General features: G+C 46.0%; 1 protein-coding gene across 2 annotated transcripts in view; it reads right to left on the bottom strand.

Moving 5' to 3' along the window:
- NUP93 (nucleoporin 93) overlaps positions 1-12,708 on the bottom strand; it is a 66,607-nt gene extending 53,899 nt beyond the window's left edge. The window contains exons 1-2 of one of the 2 annotated variants that reach the window (XM_068259669.1): positions 12,632-12,708; positions 2,036-2,227 (exon numbers count right to left, since the gene is read on the bottom strand). In XM_068259669.1, the coding sequence (XP_068115770.1) occupies positions 2,036-2,214 (179 nt within the window). In that variant the 5' untranslated portion in view covers positions 2,215-2,227; positions 12,632-12,708. Of the gene's footprint in view, positions 1-2,035; positions 2,228-12,539; positions 12,562-12,631 lie in introns of those variants that run through there. The other variant, XM_068259668.1, reaches the window with a different exon arrangement.
- Positions 12,709-13,687: the final 979 nt, after the last annotated feature.

Raw genomic sequence — 13,687 nt, 5'->3', positions numbered from 1 at the left:
TGCTCCGCAGCGCCGCCCCAGCCACTCAGCCAATCCGAAGTACTGTTGGAGTCAGCTGACTGGGCAGATCAGCTGACTCCCCTTCTATTCGCATAAAGGTCCTGTCGCCTGGCGCGCGTGTAGCTCTCAATCTATGTGCAATAGAAGGACCAGGCAGATCACCAGCATGTAACTGCGCGGCAGAGGCCGCCGGCTGAGACGCGGAGACAGCCGCCATTCTCTGCGGCAGCATCTCCGCTATCCCTTACAGATAGTAGGTTGTATGACCGAGCAATAAACCGTTAAAGCTGCAGTGGTCTGAATCAAAAAAAAAAAAAAAAAAGCTCTGATCCTTAAGGGGCGAAAAGACTGCGGTCCTTAAGTGGTTAAACAATTATTGCACACGTTCTGTAAATCCAATAAACTCCATTTGACTTCTCAAATATCACTGTGTGTGTCTCCTATATGATATATTTAACTGACAGTTTTAATCGTCACAACCAACTATTTATACAGGAAAATCATGACGATCAACAGGGTTGCCCAAACTTTTGCATCCCACTGTATATTAAGATGGCATCTGCTTTTGGGAACAACAAAATCCTGGGCAGGAAGCTGACAATCTACCCTGTTGATTATCCCAGCCTGTTATTGCCAACCTCAATTTTCTAGCACATAGTCTGTATAAAACCATTCATTGGAGCCCCATATCAGCCGAGTTATGTCATGTAGCCTTGCCACCTTGCAGAAAAAAGGCCTCTACCTTTTCTATATCTGATATAGAAAAGGTTAGGACCATTTTCTGCAAGAGGGCAGATCTATGCACCAGAAACCAGCTGATATGGGGTGCCAGTGAATTCTATTATACAGACATTCTAACTTTTAAGCATTTATGTACCTCTGTGTTTTTTATGTACACCAGAGATGCACTTTATACTTAGTAGCTGCAGAGTAGCTGTTAAATAGGAATCAAAACTAGTCCCTGGTAAGAGTACATTCAGAAAAAGTACTCGGGGACACCTAAGGAAGACGTATTAAACCTGCAGGTCACATGCATTTCAACAGGAGGACAGCGGTGCTGGGGTGACTCGCCACTTCTTAGGTATCTACGTTTTTTTTTTCTTTTCTTGCTTCAGCGCTGCTTTAAAGAAAATCTTGCCCCTATGGGGTCCTTACCTCAGGAGGGAGAAGCCTCTGGATCCTAATGAGGTTTCCCCATCCCCTTCCATCCCATCGCTGTCAGCCGCTGAACATCTGCCAGAGCTCCAGGATCATAACCATCCTGTGTGAGCCTTATGGAGGAGCAGTAACAGCTTTCCTTCAGCCTCAGGCGGAAATAGACGAGCCCGATCTGATCTTTTCAATGCATGAGCAGTAGAGTGGATCCAATCAGGCCTAGCTATTTCCACCTGAGCCCAAAGGAAAGCTGCTACTGTGCCTGCGGAAGGCTCACACAGGATTGTTATGATCCTGGAGCCCAGCACCACCAACAAGCTTGTCATCATATTTTTGGCCGCTGACAGCTCAGGACCGAAGGGACAGAGGAAGCCTCAATAGGATGCAGAGTCTTCCCATCCTGAGGTAAGTACCCCATATGGGCACTTTTTTTTTTTTTCCCAGACACTATAAGTTTTACTTGAAGGCAGGTCAGCAAATTAAATGCAAACTAGAAATGCTCAATGAGATGGAAATAGCATGCTATTTGAAAATGAACCGACTGAACACTGTGGCTGCTGAGCTTGGCTCAGTTTTAAGCTGTTCCCTATTTGCAATAAAGTAGGAAAATGATCGCTAGTCTAGTTTAGGGGACCTAGCAGGAAACTAATGTGATTGGTTGGACAGCAGCCTCTCAAACGTTTAGGTTTCAGATAGGTTGTGGTAAACTACACCTACACTATTCAGCCAATCACAACACTTTGTGCTGTAGAGGGTACTGTGATTGGAGAACTGTTCCCTATGAGGTTTCCTGTTGGGTCCTCTAAACGAGACTAGCGCTGGAAAATTTGCCTCTTATTGATCATCCCTGGTGTGGGCTGGGAAGAAAGGGAGGTCTTACGCTTTAACATTGGCAGATTCCTGGGAGGTGCGGGTCATAGTCCGGGAGCGCAGCCTCTCTCCGGCCTGCTGGATCTCCTGAAGATTTCTCTCCACATGAGGAAGCTCTGTGACGCCTTCAGTCTCTGCAGCTAGTTGTTCTGCTTGCTGCAGCAACTCTCCAAACCCCTCACTGTCCATTGTGAGGAGAGATCTGTCAAAGAATAAAGTCAATATGTGCAAATGAGAAACAGCAGCACAATCACTATGGTACAATTACAACAACAACAAACATAAAAGAATCAAGTAGTCACATGCCTCCAGATAATCAATCAAGTAGTCACAATCATCCAGATAAAATAATAAAGTAGTCACACACCTCCAGTTAAAATAATTAGGTAACCAAGTACCACACAATAAAACAAATAAACAGCCAGGTGCATCAAGATAAAGTAATTAAGTAGCCAAATAGGAAACATCTACAATGTTCTCCCCAGAAAATTTTTCCAACCGGGTGGCATGAAAAAAGTAGCCGGGTGGGGCGAGATGAGAGAATGCAGGGCCGGTGATTCTGTGCACAACTCTGCTTACAGAATGGAAGGAGGTGAGCTGATGACAGCCGGGTGCCCACCAAAACTAGCCGGGTGGAACACCCGGCTAAAAGAGCCTGGGGAGAACACTGATCTAGGTGCTGGGTGGGGTAGTAGGGAGCATCTAGGTCAGGCATGGGCAAACTTGGCCCTCTAGCTGTTGAGGAACTACAAGTCCCACAATGCATTGCAGGAGGCCGAGAGCCACAGTCATGACTCATAAAGGCAAATGCATTGTGGGATTTGTAGTTCCTTAACAGCCGGAGGGCCAAGTTTGCCCATGCCTGATCAAGGTGCTGAGTGGGTGCATCTAGATGCAGAGAGGTGAGAGTGGGAGGGAGCATCTAGGCGCTGGGTTTGGTGGTAAGGAGTAACAAAATGCTGGGTGGGGTGAGAGGTAGCATCTAGGTGCTGGGTGGGATGAGAGGGAGCATGTAGGTGCTAGCTGGGGTGGGTGGGTTTGAGGGAGGGTGCATCTAAGTGCTGGCCAGGGTGGGTGAGAGGTAGCATCTAGGTGCTGGCCAGGGTGGATGGGAGCATCTAAGTTCTGGGTGGAAGCATCTAGGTGCTAGGCTGAGGAAGGGGTGGAGGCCTCAGGGAGCATCTGAGTTCTGGCTGGGGTGGAAGGTTGGGACCATCTGGGTTCTGGCTGGGGTGGGATGGTGGGAGCATCTGAGTTCTGGCCGGGGTGGGAGCATGTGGGTGCTGGCTACGGTGGGCGGGAGGGAACATCTGGGTGCTGGCTGCAGTGGGAAGGTGGGAACGTGGGAACATCTTGGTGCTGGCTCGGGTGGGAGGGTGGAAGCATCTGGGTGCGAGGGTGGAGGCATCTGGGTGCTGGCTGGGGTGGGATGCTTGGAAGCATCTGAGTGCTGGTTGGGGTGGAAGCATTTGGGTGCTGGCTGGGGTGGGAGGGTGGAAGCATCTGGGTGCTGGCTGGGGTGGAAGAATCTGCGGTCTGGTTGGGTAGAAGCAGGCATGGCGCCCATGGTGCAGGTGGCGCCCATGGCACGAGCCATGCCTGCACCCCTCTAGTTATGCCACTGTAAACGTGGCTTTTCAGTCTGGATTTGAATTCCTCCAGGGATGGGGCTGTCTTTACTGGGTATGGTAAAGAGTCCCAAAGGTTAGGGGCAGAAAGTTCTAACTCCAAAAGTTTTGAGGTGCATCCTGGGAGTGACCAAGTTTATGGATCCTGCTGATCTGAGAGAGGTGTGGTGCAGTTTCATTGTGCAGGGATTTGAATATCAACAGTCCAATCTTAAAGAACATTCTCCATCTTACAGGTAGCCAGTGCAGGGAGCGAAGAATCGGTGTAATGGGACAGTGGCGAGGCTGGTTTGTTAGTAATTTGGCAGCAGCATTCTATACTAATTGTAGGCGAGATTTTTAATTTTTGCAATGTTCCTCAGATGAAAGTAGGAATATTTGACTACAGCCAAGATTTGGTTTCTGAAGCTCAATCCCCATAGATTAGCATGCCAAGGCTGCGCACAAGGTTGGAGCTATTTATGTTTGAATACCCTATGCTGATTGGTGTTGATTTTGAGTAGAGCTGTTTTGATGCCAGACACTGGCCTTGAACAAGGACCTCAGTTTTGTCAGTTTCAACCAGTTTATGCACTAGTCTTCTCTCTAAATACTACTAAACCACACAAATTAAAAACTAAAGAAGTTTTTATGCCAGAGCAGCCAGTTTCTGTAATTTGTAGTGTGAAAATTATGCCTATGGCAGTTTACCAGAATGTTTTCGGGGTTCAGCATTGCATGACATTTTATATGCGCTATAAAGCCAACATTTTCAGAGCTTGATTCACACTCTTTGGGGACACACACGAAACGTATGCAGTGCCCAGTGCTCCAGTGTTCTCTCCAGGCTCTTTTAGCCGGGTGCTCCACCCAGCTAATTTTGGTGAGCACCCGGCTGTCATCAGCTCACCTCCTCATTCTCTTCCTATGCTGTGACCAGAGTTGTGTGCCAACCATGCATTCCCCCGTCACGCCCCACCTGAAAAAAAAATTCTGGAGAGAACACTGTGCTCATAGCTGGTAAAATACCCAAACTGATTACAGGGACTTTCTTCATCCAATATTATCCTGACAATGACATAAAATCACTATTATCCTGACAATGACATAAAATCACTAAAATCACATAGTGCTAGAATCTGAGGTTAGGAGGGTACATCCTTGTACTCATATCTGCAGACTTCTCCCACCATGCATTGTGTCAGACGCACCCTACACTCCTTGGAACCACAACATGAGGCACTGTGTGGGGAACATGGCACACTCCATACGGATAAGAGGCCACATGAGCAGCCCCTCGTAGACAAGTAATGACACTCACCCCAATACCCGCCCCTGCAACAGCACACTCCATTTAGAAACTCCCTTATGGGGAGGTTTATTTTAAAAGAAAATTTCAGCTGATGCTCAAGGCTCTAGTTTCAGGCGTTCAGTCATTGTCAGTCTAGGACCATAATGCTAGGAATACACAGAAACCCAAAAACTCACAAAAAAACGTTGCAGACCTATTTTCCCAAGGTATATATCAATTGTTCGTCTGCCCCATCAAGTTACAGGAAATACAGGTGTGTAGTGGCCCTGTCATTCCAAGCCACTCCCCTTACTTCTACATAGTTCCTGTTACCTGAGGGGCGGAACAATTAAATAACTTTGGGAGGACACAATTGGAGGATTATCACAGCAACAATGAGGGAGAAAAGACCTGCAAACTAGACTAGTGGAAACCTTCCTCATGGGTTAAGCATATACTTCTCCCCTGCAGGTTGTTTGGGTTTTTTAAAACCTAATTCCAGACTTATGCTTTAAATGGATCCAGGTAAAATACAAACATGTTGCAAAATAAACCTACTGTAGCTCACAGTTTCCTAAAATTCTTGAAAATTGCTATGGCTGCACTCGGTTTCAGCATGACAATAGGACCAAATGATTTTGGTTCTGCTACTTCCCTATTCATGTGATGGCCAGCAGAACTACAAACAGACCTCAGCTATTGGGATTCAGTCTTAACAGTTTCCAGTCACCACTAGGGATCGTGTGTGTGGTGAAATTCTGTCCACTACTGCCAATTGGTGCAGGAGACGTCATCTCTAAACAGTACACTGGGGCTAAATTCAGGTGCTATAAAATATTTTTAAAAATCTCTCTAAGCTTAAATAATTTTTTCTTTAATTTGAACTTGACCATGTAGTGGGTTACTGACTTTCTATCAAACAGTATAGCTGTCACTTACGAGGCTCTGTAGAGCCTTTTATGTTTGGCTGGACTTCCTGGTTCGGAAGCTTGGCCTAGCCCTGATGCTAGCAGACCCCTGATGATGTCAAAACCTGTTCTTTAGAAGAGGTGAGGAGGCGCCCGATGGACTATTTCTTTAAGGTAGGACCATCTACTACCAACTTCCTAATATACTGTATATAAGTGTTTAGAACACATCCTAAGGCCGATTACACATTAAGCGTGCAGAACGGCTCCTGCACGCGTTGCGGCATGTCGTCGGGAATCTGCAGTGCGACGCTGAGTAGCGGCGGTAGTAGTTAATTAACCCCAAGGGGAAACGCCGATTCCCGACGATAAAATTCGCCCGGGTGCGTCGTACCGCAACGCATCGAAACGCAGCGTCGGGTGTGAAAGGTAAAATAAAAGTCGATGGACTTTCCTTTTACCTTGGTTAACGCAAAGTATAGACTTTGTGTTAAAACGCCGAAAAAGGGCTCTGGTGTGAAAGAGCCCTTACTGTGCACACATATCGGGCTCCTCCTCACCTCTTCTACGGACATTTCACCCCTAAATTGGGGTCACCACTGTGTTAAGTGGACTTTTTGAAGGAGCTGCGACCACCAGTTGACAAGGCCGAGTGGGGACGGTACTTCCCCACACGCGATTACAGTGGTTGCTTAATTGGCATCCTACCTTTGTGAGTAGAACAGCTTATATCACTGATAGAAGTCTACATATACTCACAGTGCTACACCAGATTGGGCTCCTGGTTTCCCTCCCGTCCTTTTTTTTGCCCTCCTATACCCCATTCAAAACTTGTTCTTTGCTTTATTTTGATAGCCACACGTAGAGACAGATATTAGCTGAGCCTTTGGTTTGACTAAGGTTTGGTGAGGTTCAGAGCACCAAATCTTAGAAAGTTGCCAGTAGAGCTTCAATTAGTGAGGGTAGCCATAGGCTCAGTTCATACTTGAGTTGAAAAACGAACATTTCTTTGTCCATGATTTCCACGCAATTAATGTCACAACTAATTTTGCAACAGATCCATTGCAGTCGGTGGAAGGCAAAGTCCCAACCTGCAGGATAATTCCAGACAAGCAGGTGCGTTTCCCATAGAAGCCTATACTGGAAACGCATCTGCTCCAGACTCCATATAGACCACCATATCCATTACTGTGTGGTCCGCTCTGGGTGCATTGTCAGTTAGTGCTGCCCACCATCTTGTGGTGCCCAGTATGCACACTTCCACTGTCCTGCCTGTGCACTAGGATTCCACACTGGCATCTACAATCCAGGGATGACTAGTGTTAAGCGTCTGATAAGGGAAGGTTAGTGTTAGGCAGAGGGATAGGAAGGAAAGGTTAGTTTAACACATCCAGGATTCTGAGCAGCTTAAAAGAAACCCGAGGTGAGAGACATAAGGAGGCTGCCATATTTATCTCCTTTAAACAATACCAGCCTGGCAGTTCTGCTGATTCTTCTGGTCAGTAGTGTGGACATCAAACCAACAAACGTTGGTTCCAGTGATACCTTTAATGACTAACTGTACATGGTTCATTGCAAGCTTTCAAGACGTTAAGTTTCTTCTTCAGGCATTATTCAAAAGCTTACAATAAACCATGTACAGTTAGTCATTAAAGGTATCACCGGAATCAACGTTTGTTTAATGTCTGCATTTCTGCTCCCCGACCAGACCACACTTCACTTGGGTCAGTAGTGTCTGAATCACACCTGAAACAAGCATGAAGCTAATCTTGTCATATGGTCTATAGATAAAAGTATTAGGGACAGTGGATCAGCAGGACAGTCAGGCAATGTGCATTGTTTAAAAGGAAATAAATATGTCAGTCTCCACATGTCTCTCACCTCAGGTAAGCTTTAATGATGTAGGGCTGTGTCGTGTCTGATCGTGCTGCCTGTAAATTTGCGCTGCCCTGCATGCATAGTAGGAGCTTGTGTGGCCACATTTCTTATTTAATTATGCTGCCCCAAATATCTTCGCGTCCACACGTCCTACTCTCCCAAAATGTTCAGGGTAGGGAGGGGACCCCCCGAACTACCTCTGTGACCAATTGCAGCCCCCCTGGTTCCTGAGATAAGTTTTTTGTAATCTATCTCGGGGACTAGTGGTGCTTGGGGGCTGCAATTTACCACAGAGGTAGTCCTTCCTACCCTGAAAATTTAGGGAGTGTAGGACATGTGGAAGCGGAGATATTTTTGGGGGGAATTACATTTAAGTCCCCACTGGACATGAGTGAAAGGCATTGTGGAAGGGAGCTTCCGGCCAGCACGATCAGACATAACAGCAGCACTAGTGGGGATCGAGCCTGAATGGCAGATAGGAAAGCAGTGACTCAGTACATACATGGTAACAGATCATAACAACGTGGCGTAATGTATAGTACTCTTGTCTTGCAGCGCTGGGTCCCTAGTTCAAATCCCAGCCAGGGCACCATCTGCACGGAGTTTGTATGTTCTCCCCAGAGCTGTGGAGTCCTCAGTTTATAAAACAACCGACTCCGCATACCCAAAATTGCTCCGACTCCTTAGTCTAATATCTACCAGGGTTGTGGAGTTGGTAAAAAAAAAAAATTATAATAATCCGACACCTCAGCTTATGAAACCACGACTCCGACTCCAGGTACCCAAACAATTCTCTTAGGCCCCGCGCACATTGCAAATCTGATTTGCGATTCAGATTTTCCCTGGATGCTATCCAAACAAAAAGAAAAGTGCAGAAAAAAAATAAATCGCAGCATGCAGTACCAATTAAAAATCGTAAATCGGAATCACATGTAAAATCGAGTCAAAATCGCAAATAGGAATCGCATGTAGTGTCCAAGAGCCCTGACTCCAACGACTTGACTCCACAGCCCTGGTTCTCCCAGTGTCTGCGTGGGTTTCCTCACACACCCCAAAAACATACAGGTAAGTTAACTGGCTTCCTCCTAGAAAGTGACCCTAGATGACATATGACTATTGTAGGGATTAGATTCTGAGAACCTCTGAGGGACAGGTCATGACAAGTCTATGTATACTTTGTAAAGTGCTGTGGAAGATGTCAGGGCTATATAAATACTAAATAATAATAAACAAAAATAATAATAATAATAATAATAAAAGATCTTCTAGGACCTAGGTTTTCAACGTGTGGTACGCGGACCCCAGGGGGTACTTCTGATGGTTCCAGGGGGTACTCGGGCTTGATATACATTACGAATAATAACAAATTAACCACTTCACCCCAAAGTGGTTTTTACCCTAACGGACAAGAGCGATTTTCACCTTTCAGTGCTCATCCCTTTCATTTGCCAATAGCTTAATCACTACTAATCACAATGAAATGATCTAGATCTTGTTTTTTCCACCACCAATCAGGCTTTTTGGAGTTGATATTTGCTTTCAGTAATTACTTTATTTTCTATGCATTTTCAAGGGAAAAACAAGGGAAAAAAATAAAAAAAAAAACACTATTTCTCCAATTTCATCCCCTATAGTTTTAATATAAACACTGCTACTGTACATAAAACCCACACATTTTGTCTGCTCATTTGGCCTGGTTATCACAAGATTTTAATGATGTCCCTAGTACAAAGTATGGTGACAATATATTATTTGGAAATAAAGGTGTATTTTTTCTATGGCAGTTTTTTCCCACTAATCTCACGTGCGCGGGAATGCATGCGCAGGAGCGTGCACATGCGCACAGCGACAGCAGCACTGTTTGACTTATAAAAACGTCCTGAAGCCGTTAAGAGGCTCTAGCAGGACGTTTTTATAATGCTACATACACACTTGAAAGATTAATGAAAGCTCACAGACCAATTTTACCACCTTCCATGCAGTATGAGAGCCATACTCTACACAGTCTATTCTATTGAGCTGAACTCCCCATCAGATAAAAATCTTTGTAATGGTTGCCATACATGGTACAATTTTTTTCATACAATCTTACCATTTCTATGTAATATAAGGGAACTGCCTAAATTATCCGTTCAGTATATTCACTTAATTTACCCTTATACTACATATAAATGGTAAGATTGTATGAAAAAAATTGTACCATGTATGGCCACCATAAGATGCTGCACACATTCAAAAGATCAGTATCTGCAAAAGATCTGTTCCTGCAAAAGATCCATTCCTGCAAAATGCATTCACAGTCTATGATATCTGCAGATCTCATATACACCTTATTTTAAGCCTCATCTACACGGGTAGATGAGGCTCCGATCCGGCGGCTCGATTAGCCGCCGGATCGCCTCTTCCTTGTGCCCGCTGCGTCCCCACTCGCCGGATTCCATTCCCTGCTCGTCTCCGCTTATCTTCCGCTCGATTCCCTGCCATAGTCCCCTCACGGGGAGCGAGCAGGGAATCGGCGGTGGGGAGATCCGTCCTGTCGGATCTTATCAATCGAGCCGCATCAGCGGCTCGATTGATTAGGAACATCGCCGCCGCAACTACGTGTGTAGATGCGGCTTAACAGACATTCATCTGCAGATCAGATCCACCAGGATGGATCTTCAGAGGATTGTCAGATATGCAGATGAATGTCTGTTAAACAATGTGTGTATGAGATCTGCAGATATCATAGACTATGAATGCATTCTGCAGGAACGGATCTTTTGCAGGAACAGATCTTTTGCAGATACTGATCTTTTGAATGTGTACATCATCTTTGTGTGCAGCATCTTGCAAATATTTTTATCTGATGGGGAGTTCAGCTCAATAGACTAGACCAGGGGTCTGCAACCTTTAAGAATCAAAGAGCCACTTGGACCCGTTTCCGAAAAGAGAATAAAAACTGGGAGCCGCAAAGCCATTATAAAACAGATATGACCCTAATATGCACAAATCGTTAGCAGATATGTCCCCAATACGCACAAATCGTTAGCAGATATGTCCCCAATACGCACAAATCGTTAGCAGATATGTCCCCAATATGCACAAATCGTTAGCAGATATGACCCCAATATGCACAAATCGTTAGCAGATATGTCCCCAATACGCACAAATCGTTAGCAGATATGTCCCCAATATGCACAAATCGTTAGCAGATATGTCCCCAATATGCACAAATCGTTAGCAGATATGACCCCAATATGCACAAATCGTTAGCAGCTATGACCCCAATATGCACAAATCGTTAGCAGATATGACCCCAATTTGCAGATATGACCCCAATATGCACAAATCGTTAGCAGATATGACCCCAATATGCAGATATGACCCCAATATGCACAAATCGATAGCAGATATGGACCCCAATATGCACAAATCCTTCAGCAGATCTGAAAAGAAAAACCCATTTACTCACCTAGTCAGAAGTACTCCTGTCACGATCTCCTCCTGTCCCGACCTCCGGTCCCGACCTCCTTGTGGCGCGCAACTCCCTCGGCTCCTCTTCCTTCCTTCCCGACGTCACGTCCTGCCTGCACTACACTGCAGGGCTACGGGAAAATGGCCGCCCGAAGCCCTGCACTGGTCCGGCGGCCTCTCTGATAGGCTGCCGGCCAGCTGGCAGCACACGTCACACGCGCACATGTAACAAGTGCGCCGCAGCCACTGACACTCACTACCGGTGTAGTGTCAGAATGGGCAGCCCTGCAGCACCGGAGCCGCGACTGAGCCGCGGTCTAGGAGCCGCGGCAAAAGTGAAAAAGAGCCGCTTGCGGCTCCGGAGCCGCGGGTTGCCGACCCCTGGACTAGACTGTGTAGAGTATGGCTCTCATACTACATGGAAGGGGGTAAAATTGGTCTAAGATCTTTCAAGTGTGTACACGCCATAAGAGTTATAGAAAATTATAAATCTTATTTAAACACCAAATTAGTGTTTTAACTAATTAAAAGCAATGGTAAATGCTTGGAAATTGTTTAGAACCAATTATCATGTACTACGATTAAATATGTATTTGTCAAGGGGTACTTGTGATAGGGCTGGTGCACACCAAAACCCGCTAGCAGATCCGCAAAACGCTAGCAGATTTTTAAATGCTTTTTTTTATTTTTATGAGGCGTTTTGCTAGCGTTTTGCGGATTGCTGCTGCGGTTTTCAGTATAGTAGATTTCATATATTGTTACAGTAAAGCTGTTACTGAACAGCTTCTGTAACAAAAACGCCTGCAAAACCGCTCTGAAGTGCCGTTTTTCAGAGCGGTTTGCGTTTTTCCTATACTTAACATTGAGGCAGAAACGCATCCGCAATCCAAAAAATGCCTCACCCAGGCATTTTTCGTTTCTGCAAAACGCCTGCCGCTCTGGTGTGCACCACCCCATTGAGATACATTGACCAAGCAGATCCGCAGCCGCAATCGGATCTGAAAACGCCCAAAAAGCCGCTCGGTGTGCACCAGCCCATAATGCTTATTATGCTAGGGGGTACTTGGTAAGTACAGGGTTTTAAAAATGGTACATACCAATAAAATGTTGAGAAACACTGTTCTAGGAGAACAGAGCTCCTCAACTCTTCCAATTAATTTGCTTTGCAACAGGTGACACAAATTGTTTTTTAAAAACAGGACCTTTCAGCAAGAATAAAAATGACATTCAAGCACCATGTGATAACTACCGATCTATCACATGGTCATATTTAGATCAGTGTCAGGATATGTGCTGTAGACTAGTTACAGATGTAGTGCTGGCAGGCCCCACGTGACTTATTGTAAGTATATAAAGAGTGCGTGGATTGCTCACGTTTTATACATTGACTAGCCCCTCCCCCAGCAGCGGCGGCAGACACACTGCTGAGCCCAGAACACCGGAGCATGACCACAATTCCCACTCACCTGCGATCCGCCACACTCCTCGCGCTTTCAGCTCACTGAGCGCTGATTGGTCCGCTTCCTCCCAGCATGCTGCACGGCCACGACCACAAGAAACTTTATTGACAGCGTCGGAACACAGACACCGGCTTGCGCAGATGGGACTGCTGCCGTGACGCAGAGTGTGGCTAGCTTGTCACATTTTCCTACCATTGAAATGAAGGGTGGAGGGAAGCGGCGGCTGAGGATTTGCTCTAGGAAGTGCTTCCTGATATATTTTCCTACCTGTATACGGCTGAGAATGAAAAAAGTCTTGAGTGTGGAAACAGGAAATTTGGGCAGGCAGTGTGTAGGTTTGGGTACTGCCAGTGCCATTAAAAAACTGCTAAATGATGGATAGCATTGCTCACATTTCCTCTATAGCCATTTTTTTTCAATTGGCGCCTATGGTGGCACCCAAAAACGTGTGTTTTCTTTTCTCGTCAGAGTGGCGGTGGGTGTGTGTGCTAAGCATACACCCCAACTGGCTATCATTCATAAAGCATTCCCGCATGCGGAAATGCGTAATACCGCTGACTTTACCGAGCACTCAGCAAGTTTTGTATTCATAAAGCCTCTTTCCATATGCGGAGCTGACATTCCCGTGCAGAGTGACAACGTACCGCCTTGTGCAGTGTGGATACGCAGTTATCCAGAAAAAGTATCAAAATGTTCATTCATAAACATTTCCGCATAGCGGTATGCGGAAGGGGATTACCGATCCCCTGGATGTAGCGGGAAGCTTGCGGAGTACATGTAAGTGAATGGGACGGACCTCCCACACATCAGCAGAGAGAGCACCGCATGGAGGGACTCGGCCAGCTTTTCTGTTTCCGCATGCCTACCGCCCGCCTGCCGACACCATTCTCCAGAAAACCTCCGCACTGCTACCGCCCCAGGCACAAACTTTATGAATGACCACCCAGAAGGATAAACTACCGACGGCGGTATTCTCCCGCACGGGTTCCCCTTACCGACAGCCTGTTCATGAATGATAGCCATTATGATATAAAAAAAGACTCGCATAGCTCCCAACTGTCC

Source organism: Hyperolius riggenbachi, chromosome 11, assembly GCF_040937935.1.
Source record: "Hyperolius riggenbachi isolate aHypRig1 chromosome 11, aHypRig1.pri, whole genome shotgun sequence".
Classification (NCBI taxonomy): domain Eukaryota; kingdom Metazoa; phylum Chordata; class Amphibia; order Anura; family Hyperoliidae; genus Hyperolius; species Hyperolius riggenbachi.
This window is presented reverse-complemented; position numbering and strand designations above follow the sequence as displayed.